The 21022-nt window shown below is 41.8% G+C and overlaps 4 protein-coding genes across 8 annotated transcripts in view; all 4 read right to left on the bottom strand.

Moving 5' to 3' along the window:
- Positions 1-1157: 1157 nt before the first annotated feature.
- Positions 1158-3940, bottom strand: ctu1 (cytosolic thiouridylase subunit 1 homolog (S. pombe)). 3 transcript variants are annotated; one of them, XM_046035967.1, is made up of 3 exons: positions 3800-3940; positions 2477-2977; positions 1158-2362 (listed from the first exon to the last, which is right to left on the bottom strand). In XM_046035967.1, the coding sequence occupies exons 2-3, from the start codon at positions 2970-2972 to the stop codon at positions 1827-1829; spliced, it is 1032 nt and encodes a 343-aa protein (XP_045891923.1). In that variant the 5' UTR covers positions 2973-2977; positions 3800-3940; the 3' UTR covers positions 1158-1826. The 3 variants fall into 3 exon arrangements, with proteins under 3 accessions (XP_045891923.1, XP_045891924.1, XP_045891922.1); XM_046035968.1 differs by having other exon boundaries at positions 3813-3937; XM_046035966.1 differs by having other exon boundaries at positions 3713-3868.
- A 146-nt stretch (positions 3941-4086) lies between these two features.
- crybb2 (crystallin, beta B2) lies at positions 4087-5396 on the bottom strand. The gene is made up of 5 exons (XM_046035964.1): positions 5334-5396; positions 5042-5160; positions 4723-4855; positions 4490-4632; positions 4087-4378 (listed from the first exon to the last, which is right to left on the bottom strand). Exons 1-5 carry the CDS (start codon positions 5394-5396, stop codon positions 4210-4212), a joined length of 627 nt encoding a protein of 208 aa, XP_045891920.1. The 3' UTR covers positions 4087-4209.
- Positions 5397-9739: 4343 nt separating this feature from the next.
- LOC123960600 (beta-crystallin B3-like) lies at positions 9740-11245 on the bottom strand. Its single transcript, XM_046035439.1, has 5 exons — positions 11171-11245; positions 10779-10897; positions 10527-10659; positions 10185-10327; positions 9740-10025 (listed from the first exon to the last, which is right to left on the bottom strand). The coding sequence occupies exons 1-5, from the start codon at positions 11243-11245 to the stop codon at positions 9776-9778; spliced, it is 720 nt and encodes a 239-aa protein (XP_045891395.1). The 3' UTR covers positions 9740-9775.
- Positions 11246-12271: 1026 nt separating this feature from the next.
- si:ch73-138n13.1 (calponin homology domain-containing protein DDB_G0272472) overlaps positions 12272-21022 on the bottom strand; it is a 34764-nt gene continuing 26013 nt past the window's right edge. For all 3 annotated transcript variants that reach the window (XM_046034478.1, XM_046034479.1, XM_046034480.1), the window contains 7 exons: positions 18905-19014; positions 16089-16254; positions 15776-15944; positions 14504-14637; positions 14189-14325; positions 13995-14082; positions 12272-13871 (listed from right to left, as the gene is read on the bottom strand). In XM_046034478.1, coding sequence (XP_045890434.1) covers positions 14007-14082; positions 14189-14325; positions 14504-14637; positions 15776-15944; positions 16089-16254; positions 18905-19014 — 792 coding nt within the window. In that variant the 3' untranslated portion in view covers positions 12272-13871; positions 13995-14006. The remainder of the gene's footprint in view (positions 13872-13994; positions 14083-14188; positions 14326-14503; positions 14638-15775; positions 15945-16088; positions 16255-18904; positions 19015-21022) is intronic.

Below are 21022 nucleotides of genomic sequence, written 5' to 3'. Positions count from 1 at the left end.
CTGAGGCGCGGCGACGAGCGTCATCTAGCGGTCACAAGCGGGTGACGCATATTTACCATAACGGTCAATTTCAATTTAATATTGGCATGATTGTCAAACAACAATATTGCCAAAGTTTAAAATACAATACAAAAGAACTACTGATTTCATACAGTTCATTAAATAAAGTAAATTAAACAGTAAAAGTCTGTGTTTGTGTTTAAAAAAAGAAAAAAAGTCAGTAGTATGTAGAAATAATTTTATGTTTAGGATCATTAACGAAACAGCAATATATTAAAAGACAAAACAAAACAACTAAAAAATCAATATCAAACAGAAAAAAATATCAAATAAACCCATTAAGTATTTATGGTTTATGGGTTCATTTTTCCAAGGAACAATTACTAAAATAATAAACAATGAAAATAATAATAATTTAATAATTTTACAGTACAATTATTTAATATGTTTATCAGTCTAGTCTGAGTTTCCACTAGTTGTCCTCAGTTCATGGCATGAAGAGATATATTTTTCTGCAAGGATTTGGCATTCTGGCATTTCTCCCAGTAAATAAATTTCTGCGTGTCTGATATAAATTCATATTCGGCGTATATTTGGGAAATGTTTGCACAGTGTTTTTCTCTTGATATTTTATATTTAGGGTTAGAAAGTGCAGTTCTTTCTCTACTTGTCCTTAGTCACTGGATGGCAAAATAATGTGAGTAATGAATTAAAGTGAAAAGTGGCAAGGCTATTTTTGATCGCCTTGACAGCAAAATCTACATCCCCTTTAATCTTTAGCCTGAACTCAGGAAGAGACAGGAGACTCCCGCCTGAAGATCTCAAACTACACAAGGGATTATAAGAAGTTAAAAGATCCAAAATATAATATGGAACCTTAAAAGTCAACAGGACCTTATAATCAATCCTAAAAGAGACAGGGAGCCAATGTAAGGTGTGATATGATTGTACATCTTGGTTCCGGTTAAAAGCCTAGCAGCTGAGTTCTGCACAGTCTGTAGTACTTACAATGTTTTAGATTGTAAAGAGTATTATGTGGCATTGTTTACTTGGTTTGACTTCCACTGGTTTCACAAGAACACTGAGCATCAAGTCATATATTTCAGGAGATTGATAATAACATCATCCTCATCCAAATCACAAAAAAACAGGAGAAACACGAAAACAAAGCATTTATTAAATCATAGTTCATAAAACACATTGGAATGTGATCGTAACTCATTCAAACATGAACCATCTCTTTAAAAATACAAAATAAAGTTGCGATTCCTTGTCCCTGCATCTCGCACGCCTTCTGTAGGTGGACACAACTTAAGTTTTATTTAAAGCATGTGTGTTTTAAATATCCAGTAATTTGGAAACCAAGTGATGCTGATTCCTAAAGATTAATACCTGAAGAACTCAACACAAGTTGGTATCGAAGCTTTCAAAGAAACTGAAAAATGTCAAACATCTCCCATCGTCATGCTTAATACACAAAGGCAAATATGACAAAAAGTGGACACACATACCATTCATTTATTATTAAATATGACCTTATGTTCAGACAAAATTAAAACCATTTGAAAAAATGTTTCCATAGCATCTCAGTGAAGTTAGCAGATGTAAAACAGCAGTGAACGGACTTCCTATGCTTTGAAGAAGCTTCACGTGGGCTGAAATGTTTCTCAGTTTAACCAAATTAAAATATTCCATACAAACTTTCAATAAATATTAAATTGATGACATTACACTAGTCATTTCCTGTGTAAAAATACGACAATCATGGTTTATTTCAAAAATGTCATGTCTTCTGTTCTATGGTAAATAAAACGGCAAAATATTTGTCAAAAGTCTTCTGATTTCAGCTTTCTCTCCTCCTTCTCAGTAAGGGGCTGCTGGGAGAGGAGTTTGTCATGCAGGCGGTGGTGTTTGCCTATGCCCAGCTTCGGCAGACCTCGGTTCAGCCCCTCCAGCAGCACGCATGACTTGCACAGAGCCTGGCTGGAGATGTAGCCACAGCGGTTGCAGGTTCCCTGCACAGGCATCTTCACCCCTTCCCGCACAGACAGGTTCTCCCCTGAGTGGATGACGTCAATTATGGAGCTAGGCCTCACACTCTCCAGGTCCTTTAAAAAGGTCCTTGCATACCCTCGATAAGCATTGGGAGAGTAGATACATTCAGTGGAAAAGTAGTCCAACTTTTTAAAGTAAGCATACAGAACGATCTCTTTCTCATACGCATATTTGAGCGGCTTGCAGCGCGGCACAACCCCTTCGCCTTCGCTGGCTGTGGAGATGGCAGTGCAGCGGCGCAGACGAGCTATGTCCCCTCGCAAGATGTTCATCAACACTGTCTCCGCCACGTCGTCGGCATTGTGACCTGAAAACACAGATCCAGCCTTTGTAACACATTCAAACAGAACATTTATTCTTTGACATAAAGCCTAAGTTGAATTTCTTGCGTTTACATTTTAATAATGCTATTTGTAATTACCTGTACATATCTTGTCGACCTTCAGCATGATGGCTCCTCTGTCCAGCGCCTGCCTCCTGAACACCCCGCAGAAGGTGCAGTTATTTTTCAGTCCCACCTGCTTCACTATAGCATCCATAGTCCAGCCATACAGCTCCTCGTACGACACAATCTTCAGTGGCAGCTCATACTGTTGCTGATTCCTCTTCACTGTCTCCAAGGAGTCATCTCTGTACCCGGTGATTCCCTCATCCACCGAGAGAAGCATAAGTTCAAGGCCATAGTTGTACCGCTCATTTAAGAGCTTCATCACATGCGCGAGCACTGTGGAGTCCTTTCCACCCGAGGCCGCAATTCCTATAATCTCCCCGTGTTTGAACAGCTTTGCTTCTACAATCGTCTGATGCACCTCCTCCTCAAAGGCCCAGAAGAAGCACTCCTTACACAGCGAGTGGCCTGTCTTTGGACGTTTCAGCACGGCGCGCTTGTCAACGCAGCTACTGCAATGGACAGGCATCTTGACTGTTTTAAAAGGAAAACAATGTTGTTTGTTATACAGTTGTTGTCAAAAGTCTTGAAAACCAACCTACTGTAGTAGCTGTAGTAGAGCTGACCCACAGGTTTTAGTTAATGTCCTTTTCTCTTTCATCACCATTCACTTAATGTGAAGTAATCTTACATAGTTATATTAGCTAAAAAAAAAAAATACATCAAGACACAAATTCATGGATAGAAACTTGATTTTTAAATGTGTTGTTAATGGACACCATTATCCCACAATGCATTCTGTCCAAATCGCCTACATACAAGAAGGAAGGAAGTAACATATACAACTAATGTTAGTGGACTATTAGTAAGTTTTAGAGGCATGCCGAATAAAAGAGTTGAACAAAATGACTCATAAAACGTCTTTAATCATTGTCTAATAGAAATGTACTTTTGGCAACAAGCAAACCTTATTTAATTATCAACTTTGAAGGTGGATATTCGCTAGCAAAGAAAGATGTGAAGCAGCCTTGTTTGTTTTGACTCCGTCAACACAAATTTATTGGGATAAAGTTGATACAGGCAACCCCAGAAACATTTAAAAATAACTTTATATATATATAAAGCACAGGAAAAACGCGGCTGTAAATTATCTATCAGGTTTGGCAGCACGATAAAAGTGCAGTGCTACGAAAGTCAAGACGGTCAACATTAAACATGTCTAGCTAGCCTAGTTAAGCTAAGCATTTATATTAGGTGACATTTTCATACCAATGTTTCCGATGCACCGAGGTCTGAATTGAGAATGTGGGGAGTAAATAGACTAGAAAACTGCTTTTAAAATATAACGTTTCTTACGTGAACGACGTACATATTACACGACGAAATAAAGCAGCATGTTTTTCATGTGTTAGCTCTTCTTCGCCGGAAAACAGGAAGTGACGGCATTTTTAAGCTCCTGCAGCACAACCTGTAGGTCGGAGTTAGCCAGTGCACATGAAACTGCTTTTTTGGTGCCTTTATAGACAATTTTAATAAAACGTCGTGTCCCTTTAAGATTTTGGCATGCAGAGAGCGAAACAGAGGTAAATCACACAACCAAGTCAAATGTAAGCAATAAGGATTTATTAGTTTGCTTCAAAGAATGTCACTACTGCAACAGCTGAAATAGATATCAAAATGCTGTGTGGTGCAAATGGAGGACAAAGGGTGCTGGAAGGGAGCAAGGCTGCTGAGGTCAGGGTTCATGACAGGGAAGAGTCACAAGCTTAGTTGACGGGGTGAAAAGCACCCCTCTGGTGCCACTGCATGTCTCTGATGCGCCGAACCGACTGGATCTGAGGAATCTGGGCTCCGAACTCACTGCTGTCCTTGTACTCCCCCTTTTCAAACAGGTACTGATAGCCTCTGTAGCCTGGATACTGATAGCCCACCCAACTGGTGCACCAGGAGCACAGAGAGGGATAAGAGGCAGTTAGAGGTGTAAGGAAAGTGACAAGAGACTTTATTTGCAGTAGCACACAACATCTGCAGGGAGGAGGGACTCACGTGCCACTCTGAACCCGGACAGAGGAGACCTTCTCCTGGTAGCCGTGTGCATGAAAGCTGGGGACATCGTCGTCTATGATTTCTATCTTCTTCCCTGCAAAGCTGGGGTTTTCGTAAAGGACAATCTTGTGCTCCTGGCTGTCCTGAAGGAGGGGCAAAGCATTAGCCCAGTGGATGATTTGTTAAGCAACTTATTGGGGGGCGGTGTAACAGTAAAAAGTGTATTTTCGTACCACTTTAATTGGGCGGAATGCAACAATGGTGTCACTGCGCCTGCTGTTGGTCCAGGAATCCCAGCGAGGATACTCCCCCTTCTCAAACACATACTGCTCCCCCTTACAGCTGGCCTGCTCGTATCCCACCCATCTGAGAGGACAGAAGAGAAAAAGATGGACGGATGTGATTGATTAAAAACTAGTGTAATCTGCTTAGCACACATTAATTTGTTTGTCAGGCCTTCTTCCTCCCTTCCATCCCCTACTCCCATTATCTCTGTTACGGCTTTTGGTTTTAAATCATTTTCTAGTCTTCTAGTCTCTGGTCCACACTCACGGTCCACACAGCACCAGTATGGAGCCCACTTTCTCCACGCCTGCTTCCTGGAGGTTGTTACAGGGACCAGTCAGCTCATGGCAGCGTCCCTGGAAGTTTTCCTGCTCATAGATAACCAGCTGTGTACCAACGGGAGAAAAGAGGAGACAAAGGGTTTTTAACTCTTTTTGCCAATCTGACATTTTGAGAATGCAGTGATTCCAAATAGGGAGTGCACAAGCGCTTACTCCAAGGAGGAAGTTGTAAATGGTAAGTGGATTGATTTCTGCATGTCTGTTGCATTTCCTCTCACCTTAAACACACTGGTGCCTGGCTGCTGCTGCTTGGATGCAGGGTTCTGGTGGTCTGTGGCCATAGTGAATGGATCAACAAGGATAAAACTGAAAAGAAACAGACAAAATTATAATTTCATTGTTTTTTCATTAACTATCTACGGCTGTCTGCTGGATTTAAAATATCTTGTATCATTATATTTAAAATACCAGCAGGTCAAACTGCTGTTAAATCCCACTTTCATAGATTTTGTTTTCTATTATTTTCTCATACGCATGTATACAAAAGTGCCCATCCCTCTCCCTCCAGAACATGTTTCTGTAGTCCACAGCCTTCTGAACACAGAAGTGCAGTTTGACACAGTTTGTAGAGATTAAACCTAAAACAGCAAAAGGAAAACGAACACTGAAACAAATTTTAAATGTAAATGTTATAAAACACAGCATGGCGGACATGAACCTCTTACCAGTACCTGTCTGTGCCAGTGTGTTTGTGATGGCACGATGAGCTCAATATATACGGGAAGCCCAGGGGTGGAAACTCTGCCAACAGTACCCACAGTGTCCAAGCTGGCCTGCAGATCGGCCTGCCATAGGCCCAGCACACTGAAATGAGGGGTCACCGTGTAGCCTCCCCCCACCCCGGGGTGTCACACTCCCACAAAGTTATTTCATTAGTTGTCAGTTTTGTCCAGCCAGTCATTGTTCAATATCCACATGATTCAGCAGAAACAGTGCCAAGAGTCCCACACCTACAATGAGAGGGAAAGAGAGAGAGAAGGACTGTAAAAGATGGGTTTTACCGTGCAGGAGAGAATCGGACTGATTTGAATAACAGTCCAAATACTGCTGGAAATATCCACAAGTGTAGGTTTATTTGGTATTTCATTTCTAGAAAACACTGTTAAGGTTTCTTGTCAAATGTCGTTGCGTCTGCTGTTTGGAAGAAAGAAGCTTTCACTCAAACCTGTTGACTGCATTTGCCCTCTTTCGCCCGTTGGCTGTCAAACCGTTCAGTGAATATGAAGTGTAATAAAATAAAATGTAAAACAATATGCCGCTTTTTCTCATTTAATTACTTTTAATGATGTTGCATGTGCATGTCAAGAAGGACAGAAGTTAATATTGTCTTCTACTGAAGGAAAAATACTGAGTAAATATGGATAATATTATTTTTAAGCCAAGTGTACATGTAGACAGTAAGTAATATGAACAATTTAAATACAACTGGACTGAAGTGGGCATGTGTCACTGTTGAGGACAGATGAAAACTGTGGTTTGAGAGGTTTTGTGGTGCTGCAGATTTACAATGTAATTAAGTGCTTTTAATATAAGTGTGCATTAACAGTACTTTATTTGAGTATTTCAAGTTTGTGAGATTTTATGTTTACTCCACTACATTGCTTGGTTGCTTTTTGTTCCACTACATTTATTTTACAGTCATGAGTTACATGAGGTTTGGTCATGACATATGATGTAATTTAAACAACAACAGCAACCATTATTTTTTATATTTACACAGTTAGCTAAAACACAACAATACTGGTTTAGGCTATGATCACTTTTTTTTACCTGCTCATTTGCAATGGGTAATGAAATGTTGCCAGAGACAAATCAATGACAATGTGAAACAACTATTCGTGACCGAGTAGAAATTTTAATCTAACTAAACTTTTGAAATTAAAGAATACATTTGTATTCATCATTATTGTTATTAAGTAAATATCTACAGGCGGTGTTCAGGCGGTGAGCAACAGAGTCTAAAATTACATCTCAACCGATTACCATCATGACGGTGCTGTACTGCACCCTTAAGAAAGCAAGTTAGCACCTGTATAGCCGTAGGGGCGCAAACCTGACCTTGTGCTGAACTCTGTGAAGAAATGCAAACAGATCAGTACATGAAGGTGAAGCAAGACAAATCCCAGTTTCTATGTTTTATTGTAGTTGTGCTTGCATTTTCAAAATATGTCTGTTGGCTACCTCAAAGATCTGATACAGATACAGATACAACAGGGAGTCAAGAGAGTATATTACACTGAACTGACATACAATGCAAGTCCTAGATAGAGACTGTAGAGATCTTAGGCATAAATGTAGGTAACTGTATCTCATAAATCAGTCAGTCAATCCTCATTAATTCACAGCCAGAAATGGTTCAGTGAACTGTTTGTGATGCATTCAAATGTTGTTTCATCATTTATACTAACTGGAAACATCACTAATTGGCAATAGATGTGCAGGACTGGAGAGCTCTGCAGCTAGTGATTAAAACTGCTCATAAGATCATTGGTATCCGTCTCCCAAGCATCAGTGACATCGGCGAGGGGAGACTGTAGGGGTCTTACCCATCAATGTTCTTAAACTGCTCATGTTACGTTGGAAATGTAGATAACTGTTCCTCATAAATTCACAGCCAGAAATGGTTCAGAGAATTGTTTGTGGTGCATTCAAATGATGTTTCATCATTTAAGCTGACTGGAAACATCAATTGGCTTGGGATGTGCATGGCCCAGGACCAGAGGGCACTGCAGCTGGTGATTAAAACTGCTCATAAAAGATCATTGGTACCCATCTCCCGAGCATCACAGATATCGGTGAGGGGAGGTGCCTACGCAGAGCCCAAAGGATATTAAAGGACAGTACCCACCCCAGCCACAGCCTGTTTACTCTGCTGGCATCTGGAAAAAAATATAGAAATTTCTGCAGTCGCACCACCAGACTGCAGAGAGGCTTTTCCACCCAAAGCTATGAGACTCAAATCCATCCTCAGCACTGCTCCATGGAATATAGTTTAAAGTTTGCTTCTGTTTACCATTCTGTGATTGTTTTGTATACTATATCCTGACTGCTATGTAGCAGAGGGGAGATAGAAACCACATTTCATTTTACAACCCTGTTGTAATGTGACAATTAAACCTACATTGTACCTTGTAAATTAATCACACAGTAGAATTTATGAGAAACACACACAAGCAGGTGGTGACTGTTTTGTTGGACTATCTTGTGTTTGTTTCACTTCAGTACACTTAATTTCAGTTCAACAGACACAGGGAAAGCACAAGTTAATCATTTTTCCTGAGATTGCAGATTTGGTTGTACATTTCACTCCTCATTACAGGAGGAGAGCGACTCGAGTAAAACGGTGCCATTCATGACGATGCCATCTGTCAGCTTATGATTCAAAACACAGGCGTGAGCCTACATCTACTGTTTATGAAGAATATACAAGGTTGTGTGTGTATTTAAGCAGTTGAGTTTCATATTTTACTGCAAGTTTTTTGTTTACGTTCAAATTAGGACCTGGGCATTAGAGCTTATGTCAAGAAGGCTTTATGCTCTTAGAATATATGAGAAATAAACATAATCAATAAGTAGTAATGGCCTGAACTGACCCCCTAACTGAAGGCCTTTCTGAGAACTTCCTCCTCATGATTCAGTATTGTTTATGTTAGTAAGCTCCAGACCTGAGGTACTTCAGGATCACAGCTGGCCAACAGCATGTTTTATTACAAGTATTCGTTCCTGACTGGTGGAGACAGATGGAGTTATACTCATGTTTATGTTCAAATGCAGGTCAGTGTCACTCTATTAGCTATTATATCCTCACTAAAGAGAAACATGGATGAATGAGCTCTTTAGTAACATTTTGAGGGGAATGATCGAATCTTAGACCTACATCATGTACTAAATAATAGCCTGCGTGTGCAATTTTATGTCATTATAAAAAGTAATCACATCTGCAGATGGAATTTATTTGGATTGTGCAACATAGATCTTGCCTCATTATTATCAGAAGACTTAACAATTTACTTACCAAAACATAATTAGAATTAAAATATATTTACATGAGCATACTATAATTAGCCTGCCATTAGTTCCTAATGTTTACTTGGTGTCCATTTATCACGGGGATCACTAACTACCAAATGCACAATGATGACTATGAAAGGGAATGCAGTGCACTCTGTTTTAATAGCAAGCTTACATACAGTATGACATCACTTCCACTGATGTTAAGCAGATGCCAATCCACATATTCAACGAACAAATCATGTGCTCCTAATGCTAGATGAGGTTTTGAGCTGTCTGACTAATATGGGGAAACACAAGCAATAAAAGTGGCACACATGACTTGGAAATAAATTCAGTTCAAAACACATCTGCAGTTTGTCTTGAGGAAAGAGATTTGCCCATTGCAGGCTTCAATATATCCACATAGATGTCAGTTCTACATCTCTGATAGTGTTTTTCTTTCTCTAAATCTCTAGTATCTCAGTTAAAGCCATTTCCATCTTGACATACAAGTATTACATCACCAACAAACAGGGCCAACTCCAGGTCAAATAACTTTTATTCGCCACTGAAACATACATGGCACTCCTCACTGGGCACAAGCAGCGTTTGCCGTGGTTGGGGTTAGGCATTGGGTGGCTACTGTCGGCAGCCTGCGGGATCCTGCTCAGCTGGCTCCAGCTGAGGCGGGAGGGGCAGGAGGTGCTGGGGCGGGGTCAGGGTCAGGCCCAGGCCCGGGGGCCGGAGCTGGGTCAGGAACAATGAAACAGCCTCTCTTGTGCCACTGCATGTCCCGCACACGTCGGACAGACTGGATCTGAGGCGCGGGGGCCTCCCAGTCGTTCCAGTGCTTGAAATCTCCTCGCTCGAAGATAAACTGGCGCCCCCTGTATCCTGGGTACATGTAGCCGACCCATCTGGAGGGAGGGAAAACAGACAAACTTGTGATGCTTATCTCACAATATCCTCAAAATACTGTTAGACAATCGAGTATTTTGCTTTATGTTGGGTAGGTAAATTAGAAAATCAAGAGAAAGTGACATATGGATGAAAGTGGGATGTAGGGAGGATCTTACGTTCCGTTAAGAGCCTTGACACTCGCTACACGATCCTGAAAACCATGACCCCACAAACTGGGCACATCATCATCAACAATCTCCATCTTTCTACCAGTAAATCCAGGGTTCTCATAGAGGTGTAGCTTGTGATCAGCACCGTCCTGTAGAGAAGAAACAGACATGTGGATACTTCCCAAGTCCTTCAAATGTCTCCAGTAGATGTTGATAGTGCAATAGTGATCAATGACATATAGTGTGCAAGGAGGTCAAAATACAATTTGTGAAAGTGGCCAGCCACCTTTTGTGTCTGGTGTAAGTTATGGCTGCGGTGTCAGGTTTAATTTGAGACTAGTGACCCACCACTTTGAGTGGCCTTAGAGACAAGAGGGAGTAGCTGTTCTGACTGTTGGTCCAGGTGTCCCAGCGTGGATACTCGCCCTTCTCCAGAATAAACTGCTCCCCTGTGAACCCGTGGCGATCATAACCCACCCAGCTGAGAGGAAAAAAGGTACGAACACAGATGGAAAACATGACCAAATGATTTAGCAAACTATTTTCTTACTACATTTGGTTTCTAAATGATCTTCAAGACATGAAATGAGCATTACTTACGGTCCGGACTCAACTATCACAGATCCAACCTTCTCCAGTCCCTTCTCTGTCACATCTTTACAGTCTCCAGAAAACTCCGCCTTGCAGCCCTGGAAGTTCTCAAACTCAAACAGCACCACCTGGATAACAGAGAAGAGTCAGGTTTGCATTAAGGCCTTCATAAAGTGGTGCATATTGTTCACTATGAAGACATTGTGAAAATACAGACAGAGGACATGACCACTTACTATAAATTCTGATGTCTGTTCACCAGGCTACATAATAAGCTAATGACCAGTAATTAGACTTTGTGGTTGTACTGAACCACCTGCATAAATGTGAGCCAGTGATCAATCCTTCCCTGATTAAAAAAACAAGCGTTTTCCTCTCTGCACAGAAGGTTTTCCCAGTACCTTATATGAGGCTCCAGCCCCACCCTGGCTCTTCCCAGCAGCCAGCTGCTCCGGGGCACTCTGCTGCTCCGACATCCTCCTGATCCACTGCTCCTCCACTTTTTGGCAGGAGCAGCACACACACAGACAAAGCAACATCCATCATGCGTGCATGTTCAAGCACACAAACACACAGTAGGAAAAATATAAAATGTGTAACTCTCCCTTGAATAAGAGGATTGTATTAATTTTGGCCTTAAGTGAAGTAGCAACCCTTTGCCTAGTATTCTGTTTGCCTTTCATCAACTGAATATGATACAAATATCCTTTTCCCTTCAAGTAAACAGTCCTTTATTTAGTTCAATAACAATGCATAAAACCAAAATCCTCCAAACCTGGGTCTTCACTTGATGCAGCACCATCTGACTCCATTGCATTGGAATACTTTTACCCACTGTGTGTCCAGAGTGAGGTTTTTACCTGGGTATGCCTGCTAGGAAGTGGTAGTGTCCCTCTTTTTTCGGTGCCACTTGGTGTTTGGTGGGGTTGAGCCATTAGAGGGCAGGGACAGGGGGGGTATTTATGGTTTATTTCTGGCCACAACAGCAGAAAAAGGGGGAGCTGTTGATACAGCAAGTCTGTCGCTCACATTGTGTCCGTAACGTTGCCTCTCAATAGGCAGCTGTGTTGGCACACGCTGCCCTGCCCTGCCCGCCGTCCGCCTGGCTGCCAGCGAGCACTGTGTGCGGGCACAGGGACTGAGAGCCAAGAGGATTCAGCAAACAGCCCTGCTCAGCACAAACACACACACTCTGGAACTACACCCAGCCTCAACCACACCAAACTTCCTCACACCTTTCTCTCAAATGTGGGTTAGTGCCATCAACAAGATCAAATACTTCCACTCACAGGTTTGACTATGAAGCAAAATTGCAGCAGTTGCGTCAAAAAACTTTATTAAATTCATCAGTGATTTTATTCACAGGCTTTATGCTTATATAAATAAGACTTCCAGTAGGTGACTTGATTAAAAGTCTCAAAGCTCAAGACATTTCAAAGAGTGCACACTACACTTAATGATCACAGAAATACTGAGAGAAACACTACACAGACACGTGCAACTCAAGTCAAGTAAATTTTATTAAGAATGTATTCACTTTAGGACACTGGCCAGTACAACACAGTGCAATATACATCTTTACTTCCAAATAAAAAAAATGGACAAAGAAGGACATAAAAAATAAACCCTCACATTTTATCACAACGTAAAACGTCATGTACACAGAAACCAGGGACAATCGGGGACTCGATCAACACATTCACTTTGCATTGCATGAGCGCTCCAACAATACAGGAGACAAGACATGGCCAACAAGACGGGGCAGAGGTCAGTGCTGTAGTGCATCAAGTGACAAAGTGCTTTTTAGAAGAGCAGAGTGATTGGGTGGATGGATGTCAATCATGAGGAGAAAGATTACTGTTCATTTGTGAAGCCGGCGCAAATATCTCGGGCATTACAGACGGTTGTGTTGTTTAAACAATGTAGTGAACAAACCATCCCTCCACTGGAGTAGTGTAAGCCAACACCCCGACACTGAGCCAGTCAGTCTGAGCAACGCCTAGTTTGACAGCAAAGATTGTGCATGCACATCAATGGGGACAAAATAGTGGGAAATTGCACATTTGTTGGAGAAAACATGATGGCGGAGTGTGTGTGTGTGAGGGCTGAAAGGTGAAAGTATGGCTTATAATGAACCTGCAGCTACAATCATTCAATCTATTACAGGAAGGAAGACAGACTGATTAGCGTTCTCATAATAGTTGTGCTGATAAGGAGTGTTCATGATTGACAGAAGCTAAGTCACTTGGCCAAAAGTCCCCCGTCCCTCTCCCACAGTGATATTTAGACAAAAAAGACAAACAGTATGCAGCAACAATTGTGGAGTGTATCAAAGTAAAAGGCTCTGGAGCCTCTATGGTGGTGATGCACCTTAATGTTTTTCAAAACTAGCTCTCTGTCTTTGTTAAATCAATCATATAATACAAATATAACATCTCCTGATTACAGTTACTAACATGATATACACTCTCGCTGACAATCAAAAGTCAGCAGTTATTTGTTCTCTACGTTCAAGAAGGAAAATCATTAGCGTCTGAAATGTTATCCTATGGCAATGCTTGTATGGCTCCCATCAATAACCTCCACTGTCTGATAGCACACATCTATACGTCCGACGCAGACACAGCCAACTTATTAGCAGAGTTAGGAAACTAAATACATCTTGGCTGGATTGTCCTCCAGCATGTGATGAAGCACGACCAGGGTAAAGACGCGTCGTGGTCCCACAGGTTAACCAATAATTGCCTTTTCTCCCTTTCCCACCCATCTCTCCTCCTGGTCCCTAATAAAGTGTCCATGTGAAGTGACTCCTGGTACAGAAGAGTGTCCACAGGTTCAAGCATGACATGGATAAAGTAGAGCAGCCTGATGTCGCCCCCTCCACCTTAGCTCATTTTTCCATACGACAGAGACTCTCCATTACAATAAAAAAACAAAAAAAAAAACAAGGCACCATGCACATTTATCAACCCAGGCGGGAAGACAACAAAAACAAATAGAAAAAAAACAAACAAAACATCAGCAGCTGTAGATTCAACTCTTCTACTCTCTGGGTCGAACGTTAAGGCTTCTGTTTCATATAGATTCATCTGTTAAGGCAACCTTAAAGGGAGGATGAGAGACAACAGATGTTAAAAGGGAAACAATTATGAGCTGGTTAAAAAATAAAAAATAAATAAAATAAAAATAGTGAAAGACAAAGAAAACTTTCAAAAACTATCTCACCTCATTATTTACTTAGCTCTCATTTTCATACTGGCTCAAGCGCTTCTTGGACTTCAGCTCTTTCAACCACTGGGGAGAGTCCTCCTCACTGCACAAATACAGAGAGCGACAGCATTACCAAGCCGAACGATAACGTGGGGACAAACAGCTAAACGATGAGCTGACAAGTTCTCTGTGACTTCTTCCCTGCTTACCCATTTTCTTTCCCACCAGGCGGGGGCAGTACACGCGCTGCCCTGGGAAGGAAGGGGGACTTAGGAGAGCGAGAAAGCTGGGAAGGAGAGGGTCCGTCGATTTGATTGTCAGAGTCGCCCCTCTTCTTCAGATGGGCCTGACGACACGAGTGGGACACATTTAGGAACCTCAAAGTGAAAACTAAATGTATACAATCCATTACCAGAGAATAAAAATTTTAAAATACTCAATATACTACTGTAAGCAGTAACAGGACTAGTGAACATACACATTTTGTGAATATATCTGATAAATGCGATAAAAGTGAGGCTCACCTTTAAAGCTGAAGGGTCCATCCCAGGGAAAAGAGCGACCCTCTGTGGCTGGGAGGCGACAACAGGGCCGGCGTCAGCTCCTCTGGCCCGCTCCTCGGAGTCCGAGTCATCGTCCTTACTCTCAACCTTTGCCTCTGTCATAGGGAGAACGCAAAATATTGTCATGACTATGGATTAGCACACGCAGTAAGCAGGGATTGTCTGAGCTACAGAGAGAGCTGAAGGCGAGTAAAAAGTGTTTTGCGGTGAAAAAGTAGCTGCCTGCTCTCATTGGCTGGATGTCGAGTCGGCCGACTCTTCCAGATATTTGGCATGCTAGATATCTGGCAGACGTCGGCGATGTGTCAGAAATGTGTCGGGGAGCTATTTTGATGAGTCGTTGGTTAGTTCAGACATAACGACTGGCGACCGTAGACTTGTAGTTAGACCTTCAGTTATTTAGATTAAAAGTGCATCTGAGTTCTGAGTGCACACCTGTTTAGTGTAGTATACTTAAGTTACTGGAGAAGAAGCTAGTATCAGAATCAGAAATACTTTATTGATCCACATATTCTTGTTACAATTGCTCACTTTGCATTGTGACAATCTGACTTCCCGTCATCTGCCTAAGGAAGCGTCTTACCGGCGGGGGTGGTAGGAAGTTCGGTGGCCCGCGTAATCTTTTAATTAATAGACTAATGCTTTATTCACATGTGTTCCCCCGCACCGTAATTACTACGTCTTCTAGAGACTTAGAGGTGTTTGAGTGGAATGATTTTGGGTTGAACTGAGTTACTTTGATCAACGTTTTGGTGCTGGAGTGAGCTCTTGCTGCACGTTTTTTCTTCCTTGTTGTGAAAAGAGCTGAGCTGCACAAAGTATAACAATCCCAAGAGAAGTCAGTATATTTGTTTAGTGCTGATTGATTTATTGACTGTTTTCTTAATAGAAACCAAAACTGATTTTTGTGTGTGTGGATTTTATTCAAGTTTTCCTTAAATGTGTCATGTTGTTTGAGTATACTGCCGTGTTACACATATCCTTTGTGGGTGGGAATAACTTAAATATCTAAAAAAAAACAACGCAACAGCATGTCAAGATATTAAGGAACAGAAATAACAGCAGAAAGTAGGTAAGTAGAAAATATAATGAAATATACAATCTAAATATAAAAGGAGTGTGGATATGTACAGTATTTTACAGTATTAACAGAAGTGTCATGATAAATAGTAGTAGTGAATTAAATACAAAATAAAAGAACCATATCAGGTCTTTTTGGTGTCAAGTGCTCACCTGTGGAGTCTCGGTAAAGCCAGTCCTCGGTGGCGCCTCCCTCTCCCTCTGCCTCTGCCAGCGCCGCACTCTGACGGGCGGCCTTGGAGGGCCGTGTCCGCGGGGCTCGTTTCTTCCCCAGCTGGGCTCTGGAGCGAAGAGCGCTGGTGTCTAACAGGGCGGTCGGGGCCTGGTCGAGGGCACAAGTGTCAAAGCAGTCACGACGCACATTTGTTGCTAAAACATACCTGATGATTGATCAGTTTAAAAAAATAAAAAATAAAAAACAAAAACAACCGCATTAGACACGTGCGGTAATGTGTTTAACACTTACATCAGGGAAAGGGAGTGACCGGCTCTCAGATGAGGACGAGGGAGGGAGGCTGTCCGGAGTGTCAGTGTCAAACTGTGAGCCGTGGTCACCTGGCGTGTGTGGGGGAGTGGGCTTCCTTGGTGAGGGGCTGAGATTGCTTTCTGAACTGGGAGTGGCAGGTGTGAGGCTGAAGTAGGTAAAAAAATAAATAAAAGAAGAGGGGGGGAGTTAGGAAACACTTCTGAAAAAACAACTGTGTGGTTTCTGTAACCACAGCTGTAATCAAAATTGAGCCTGAGTCACATCTTTCCTTTTGTTCCTGTCAAGACTGTGGGAAGCTATGATTTAGGTGACGCACCTAAAAAAAATAAATAAATAAACAGTCTGCAAGATCATCACCATGACAGGGATAAACGTGATTAATAAAAAATATATATGTAACTCCAATTTCCCTTTTTATGTTACAGATTTCTACTGAATTACTGCCCATTCTTATGTTGGTTAATGCTGTGATATTATATTCTGACCACAGGAGGTCAGTGACAGAATGCAGCACAATGTACTGACACAGAGCAAGAATCTATCTGTGTTACTGTGGTAGTGCTGGAGATATTTATATTATAATCAACAATTACCCAAAGATACTGAAACCAACAAACAATTCATCCTGCTACAACTATGGCTTAGCAGGATTAATTGATCTTTAGATTTTTTAATTATAGAAAGAAAACAACAAAAAACAAAGTGCACAGTTCAGACATTAACTCAGATAGTGGCACATTACATATCACACAGCATAACACCACATCATTACGTCCATGGTACAGAATTTCTGCAAACTGTTACTGATGTTACAAATAATGCTGGGCAACAATTAAAATTTTTAATCGCAATTAATCGCATAGTTATGCACAAAATTGAATAATTAATTCTAAAGTAGTGTATTGTGCACTTTTAATATAGCATAGATAAGATGCTAGCCTTTGGTGTGGGAGACCTGGGTTCGATTCCCTCTGTGAGACATCCAGCATTGTGTCCCTGAGCAAGACACTTAACCCCTAGTTGCTCCAGAGGCGTGCGACCTCTGACATGTATAGCAATTAGTCCCTTTGGTAAATGAATAAATGTATATGTTCTGCAATATACACAAAAGTGCAATAACACGTGGTTTGCAAACACTTTAAACAAATAAGGTGCTTTTTACCAGCAGTATTCCCTTTACACAGTAGCAATAAAATTTTCTTGTAAATCTCAACTTAAACATTAATGTAATCAAATCAAATATAAAACCAAAGCTATTTAACACTTTCAGGGCATTACCTTTTATCTAGCTTGTTAAAACAAGCTACCATCAGATTGCAGAGCCACGATCATATCATCATCATAACCTTCTGAGCAACAGGTTTTTTTCTGAACAGGTATCAGCAGAAACATTTTTCTTTTATCATCAGGAAGCAGCATAAACAGTCTATGTTCAGTAGCAAAATGTCCCTGTTAGAGTGAGGTGAAGTGGTCGCTTCATGCACCCGCCCGAAGTAGAGTTGTCTAGAACTTTTGGACGCGACGCGCAGCACAAATCAATGGAAGAGAGTTTGTGAGTTTCCAGAATCTATCACTGTTTACTAAATAGTTATCAGGACATCAAGAGGAAGGGGATTCGCACGGTGAACGGTAAAGTTATGTAACGTTAGCCTATAATTTTAACTTAAGTTAAATAGGCTACAGCTGTGTAGCGCACAGACGCCGTTGCCATGGTTACTCTCCATAGAGCGCCTGCTGTTTACTCGTGGAGCGCTTGCCTCCCCTGCCTGATCACCGGAGCAAAGAGCAACCCCGCGGGGCCAAGCGACGACGTTGTGATTTTAAGAACGTTCCTAAGACCGGCATCTTCCCCAATACTAATCAGCGTGCAGGGTGTAGCTACCCACTTTGCTATGGCGTTTGATCACTTGTCTTCTTCTTGTTTATCTACTTCTCCCACACGCTGCATCCAGCGTAGTCTGCCGAAGTCTCCCTCAGCTGCTTGTTTGGGTGGCTGATCAACATCCCACCCCTCCTCTGTACCATGGTTGACTGGATGTGTATTCAGAGCCAGTGAGCAAAGAACTTTCAAAATAATAATAATAATAAAAACTGCGTTAACGTGACATAAAATAATTGTCGGCGTTAAATAATTAACGTGATAACACGTTAACGAGCCCAGCCCTAGTTATAAATAATTATTTGTCTGAGTTTAAAAGTTGTTAATGTTTTTCTGAATATGAATCTGTGCTTCATCTTTAAAGTCTCAGCTGCAGAACCTCTGATAAATTAAATTAATGTTCTACATCCCAGCTTAACTGTACAAACACAGATACATTGACAAAATGCTTGTTGCTAAAGCCTATAGCCATGTTTCTATTAAACCCAGTTTAACCAGGTTATTCTAAAACCACTTATTCTCATTTGTTGTTAACATGGATGACATGTTTCAACTTAACAACCTACTTGCCGAATCGAAGGTGGGTTCAAATCTAGGGCAACAGGACTTTGTTGAAGATACTCAAATATGTTTCTCCTCTCTCTTTCCTTCAGAAATGAATAAGCCTCTTGGATCAGAGGTGAAACATCTTTAAGTATCTTCAACAGGCTCCATACACCCTTGATTTTAACTCATCTTGGATAACTATGACCTGGATGTCTGAGAATCTTCAACCTACTTACCGTAGGTGTGTTTGTCCTTCTGCAATGCAGTGGATAATTCTGATTGTTTGGGAACACTGACATGGTATTGTGTACATGTAAATAACAACATCTCTGGTACGTCTCATAGTAGAGACTGTGTAATGTGCGTTTACCTGTCATCAGTGCGCAGTCCTGTCTCCCAGGTCCCATACTGACTGTCATTGTCACGGACCAGTGTTTCTGAGTCCCTCCCCTCCTCTTCACCATTCTGCTTCTGCTGCACCTGGGAGCAAGAGGAAAAGAAAATTAATTAATGAATGAGGAGGGATCAATTGGTTCTAAGTTACATAACAGACTAGCTTAAGAGACACCAACAGCTGCTCTCGCTTTACACTTGACCTCTGAGCGTAGTGAAGTTTGGTAAATATATATGAATAGTCCATTTGTATTGCTAAGCCAAGCTAAAATGTCTTTAACTGGTCAAAAGTCCGTTTAACCGACAAGAACGGTCTCCCGTTACAGTGGTTTGTTTATCAGGGTCATCGCTGCCACTGAAGAGCCAACAGCTAATGGAGCAGTAAGATGGGTAATGAAAGGTGAAGGGATGAGTTAATGGAGACAGGACCGGAGCGGGGACAAAGACGGAGGTGGGTGGGAGGCTGATTGAGTGTGTGTTTGCTGCCTACTGAACCAGGCCTCTTTTAATGAGGCTGGTACAGAGGACATACTGTCTCAAAACCACACAGTGCTCGCAGAGGCACGTCGGCGCACGAACCGATAACCCTGGCCTATATAGGCGAAAACAATATCAACTCCCTCTGTCCTCAGATGTTGCCTGAGGGGTGGACAGAGAAATGTGATACACCTGGCCATGTAATTGCCAGGTTCTTAGACTATGAGAGCAGTTTACTAGAGGTGTTTATACGAGCGGCGACGGTAGATCAGAGATCCCATTCTCAGGGCTCCATGAATGCTATACTTGTTTTCTTTGTGTATGTGAGAGCAGAGATACAACAGTACTCCAAAGAGAGTGCAAGGGGATGATGAGATAGGAAGAACATTTGAGGTAGAGTGTAGATAGATAGCTAGATAGCTGAAGAGTGAGAAAGGAGAACAGCAGTGCGGGATGTCATTCATCGGCTAAGCCTTTCCTGACAGGAAAACAGAACAGTGAGATCGCCATTCAGCACTGCTCCCTGCGTCTGAGAAAGCACTTGTACTCAAAACCTCTTCTCAAGAATTTACAGCACTCTCACGTTTCAAGTTGACATCACAAGGTTACACCACTTACCCTGCCGAAATACACACACTTCAGAGACCTGCTTCCACTGATAACAACGAACAAAACCTCTGATCAAAATCAGTTCTAAAAACAGCAGCCTTCATGATCCTTTTATTAACAACAACAGGTACAATGGATTGTGGCCCAGAGCAAATGTACATATACTATTAATACTAATCTACAGGGTTAAAGGCCTCAGTATGCATCAAATTAAGTGCTTATTAGATCATCCAAAGCCTGATTTATACTTCTGCGCTGAGTCTACGGTGTGAGCTACGTGCGTAGCCACGCATTTATACTTGTGCGTTGGTGTCTGCGTTGATCTGCAACTACAACATCAAATAACTTGACTTTTGCAGGCTAAACTTCCAGGTTTAGCCCTCTGCTACCTTGAATGCGGGTAAAATGATAATTGTGTGGCTCTTGAAGATTTTACAAATGTTATGTTATCACATTCTGATAGTGAAATGATTTCTTTATGTTATGCTCAAAAATATTGAAATACTGTTCCAGCCGCTGTTTGCCCGCTAGTAAAATTTACTTCAAAGCACAAAGCACTTCCTGTGGGCTTGAAGGAAATGCGGAGCTACCCAGTCGAACAATCGCAGTTGCTGCGGTCTGAGCCGCCGCGAGGCATCGTTACATTTTTGGGAAGGTACACGTCAGGCTACGGCGTATGGTATGTCGTACAGTACGGGGCTACGCGTAGGCTCCAGCGTAGATTCAATGCAGAAGTATAAATCAGGCTTAAGAGTGAGGTATGCTTGAAAATAACTAGTTTGTACGGCATGTCGTCAAACCCCGCCACACTGGAAGGTGGGTTTGAAAAGCTGGCGGGAACAGAGACAGGGAGAGAGTCATTCACAGTGTTGCTCTTGGATGTACATACAACAAGTGAAAGAAATAGTTGTGGGAAGAAGTTTAAAACCCTGCCAACCTTCTCAGCTCTGCACGCCTGGCCAATTCCTGCATGACATGTATTAGCATGGAGGATTGTCGGTGTGAAATG

This window comes from Micropterus dolomieu, linkage group LG21 (assembly GCF_021292245.1).
Source record: "Micropterus dolomieu isolate WLL.071019.BEF.003 ecotype Adirondacks linkage group LG21, ASM2129224v1, whole genome shotgun sequence".
Taxonomy (NCBI): Eukaryota; Metazoa; Chordata; class Actinopteri; order Centrarchiformes; family Centrarchidae; genus Micropterus; species Micropterus dolomieu.
The sequence above is the reverse complement of the archived record's forward strand: the minus strand, read 5'-3'. Positions and strand labels throughout refer to the sequence as shown.

What these genes read in the sequence shown, in the direction of transcription:
- ctu1 (XM_046035967.1), bottom strand. Translation starts at nt 2,972, where the DNA reads ATGCCTGTCCATTGCAGTAGCTGCGTTGACAAGCGCGCCGTGCTGAAA. An exon ending in GGTCGACAAGATATGTACAG is followed by an intron (nt 2,363 to 2,476) that starts GTAATTACAAAT and finishes CTGTGTTTTCAG; the next exon opens with GTCACAATGCCGACGACGTG.
- crybb2 (XM_046035964.1), bottom strand. Translation starts at nt 5,396, where the DNA reads ATGGCCACAGACCACCAGAACCCTGCATCCAAGCAGCAGCAGCCAGGC. An exon ending in CAGGCACCAGTGTGTTTAAG is followed by an intron (nt 5,161 to 5,333) that starts GTGAGAGGAAAT and finishes GTTGGTACACAG; the next exon opens with CTGGTTATCTATGAGCAGGA. An exon ending in CATTCCGCCCAATTAAAGTG is followed by an intron (nt 4,633 to 4,722) that starts GTACGAAAATAC and finishes CCCCTCCTTCAG; the next exon opens with GACAGCCAGGAGCACAAGAT.
- LOC123960600 (XM_046035439.1), bottom strand. Translation starts at nt 11,245, where the DNA reads ATGTCGGAGCAGCAGAGTGCCCCGGAGCAGCTGGCTGCTGGGAAGAGC. An exon ending in CTCTAAGGCCACTCAAAGTG is followed by an intron (nt 10,328 to 10,526) that starts GTGGGTCACTAG and finishes TCTTCTCTACAG; the next exon opens with GACGGTGCTGATCACAAGCT. An exon ending in GTCAAGGCTCTTAACGGAAC is followed by an intron (nt 10,026 to 10,184) that starts GTAAGATCCTCC and finishes CCCTCCCTCCAG; the next exon opens with ATGGGTCGGCTACATGTACC.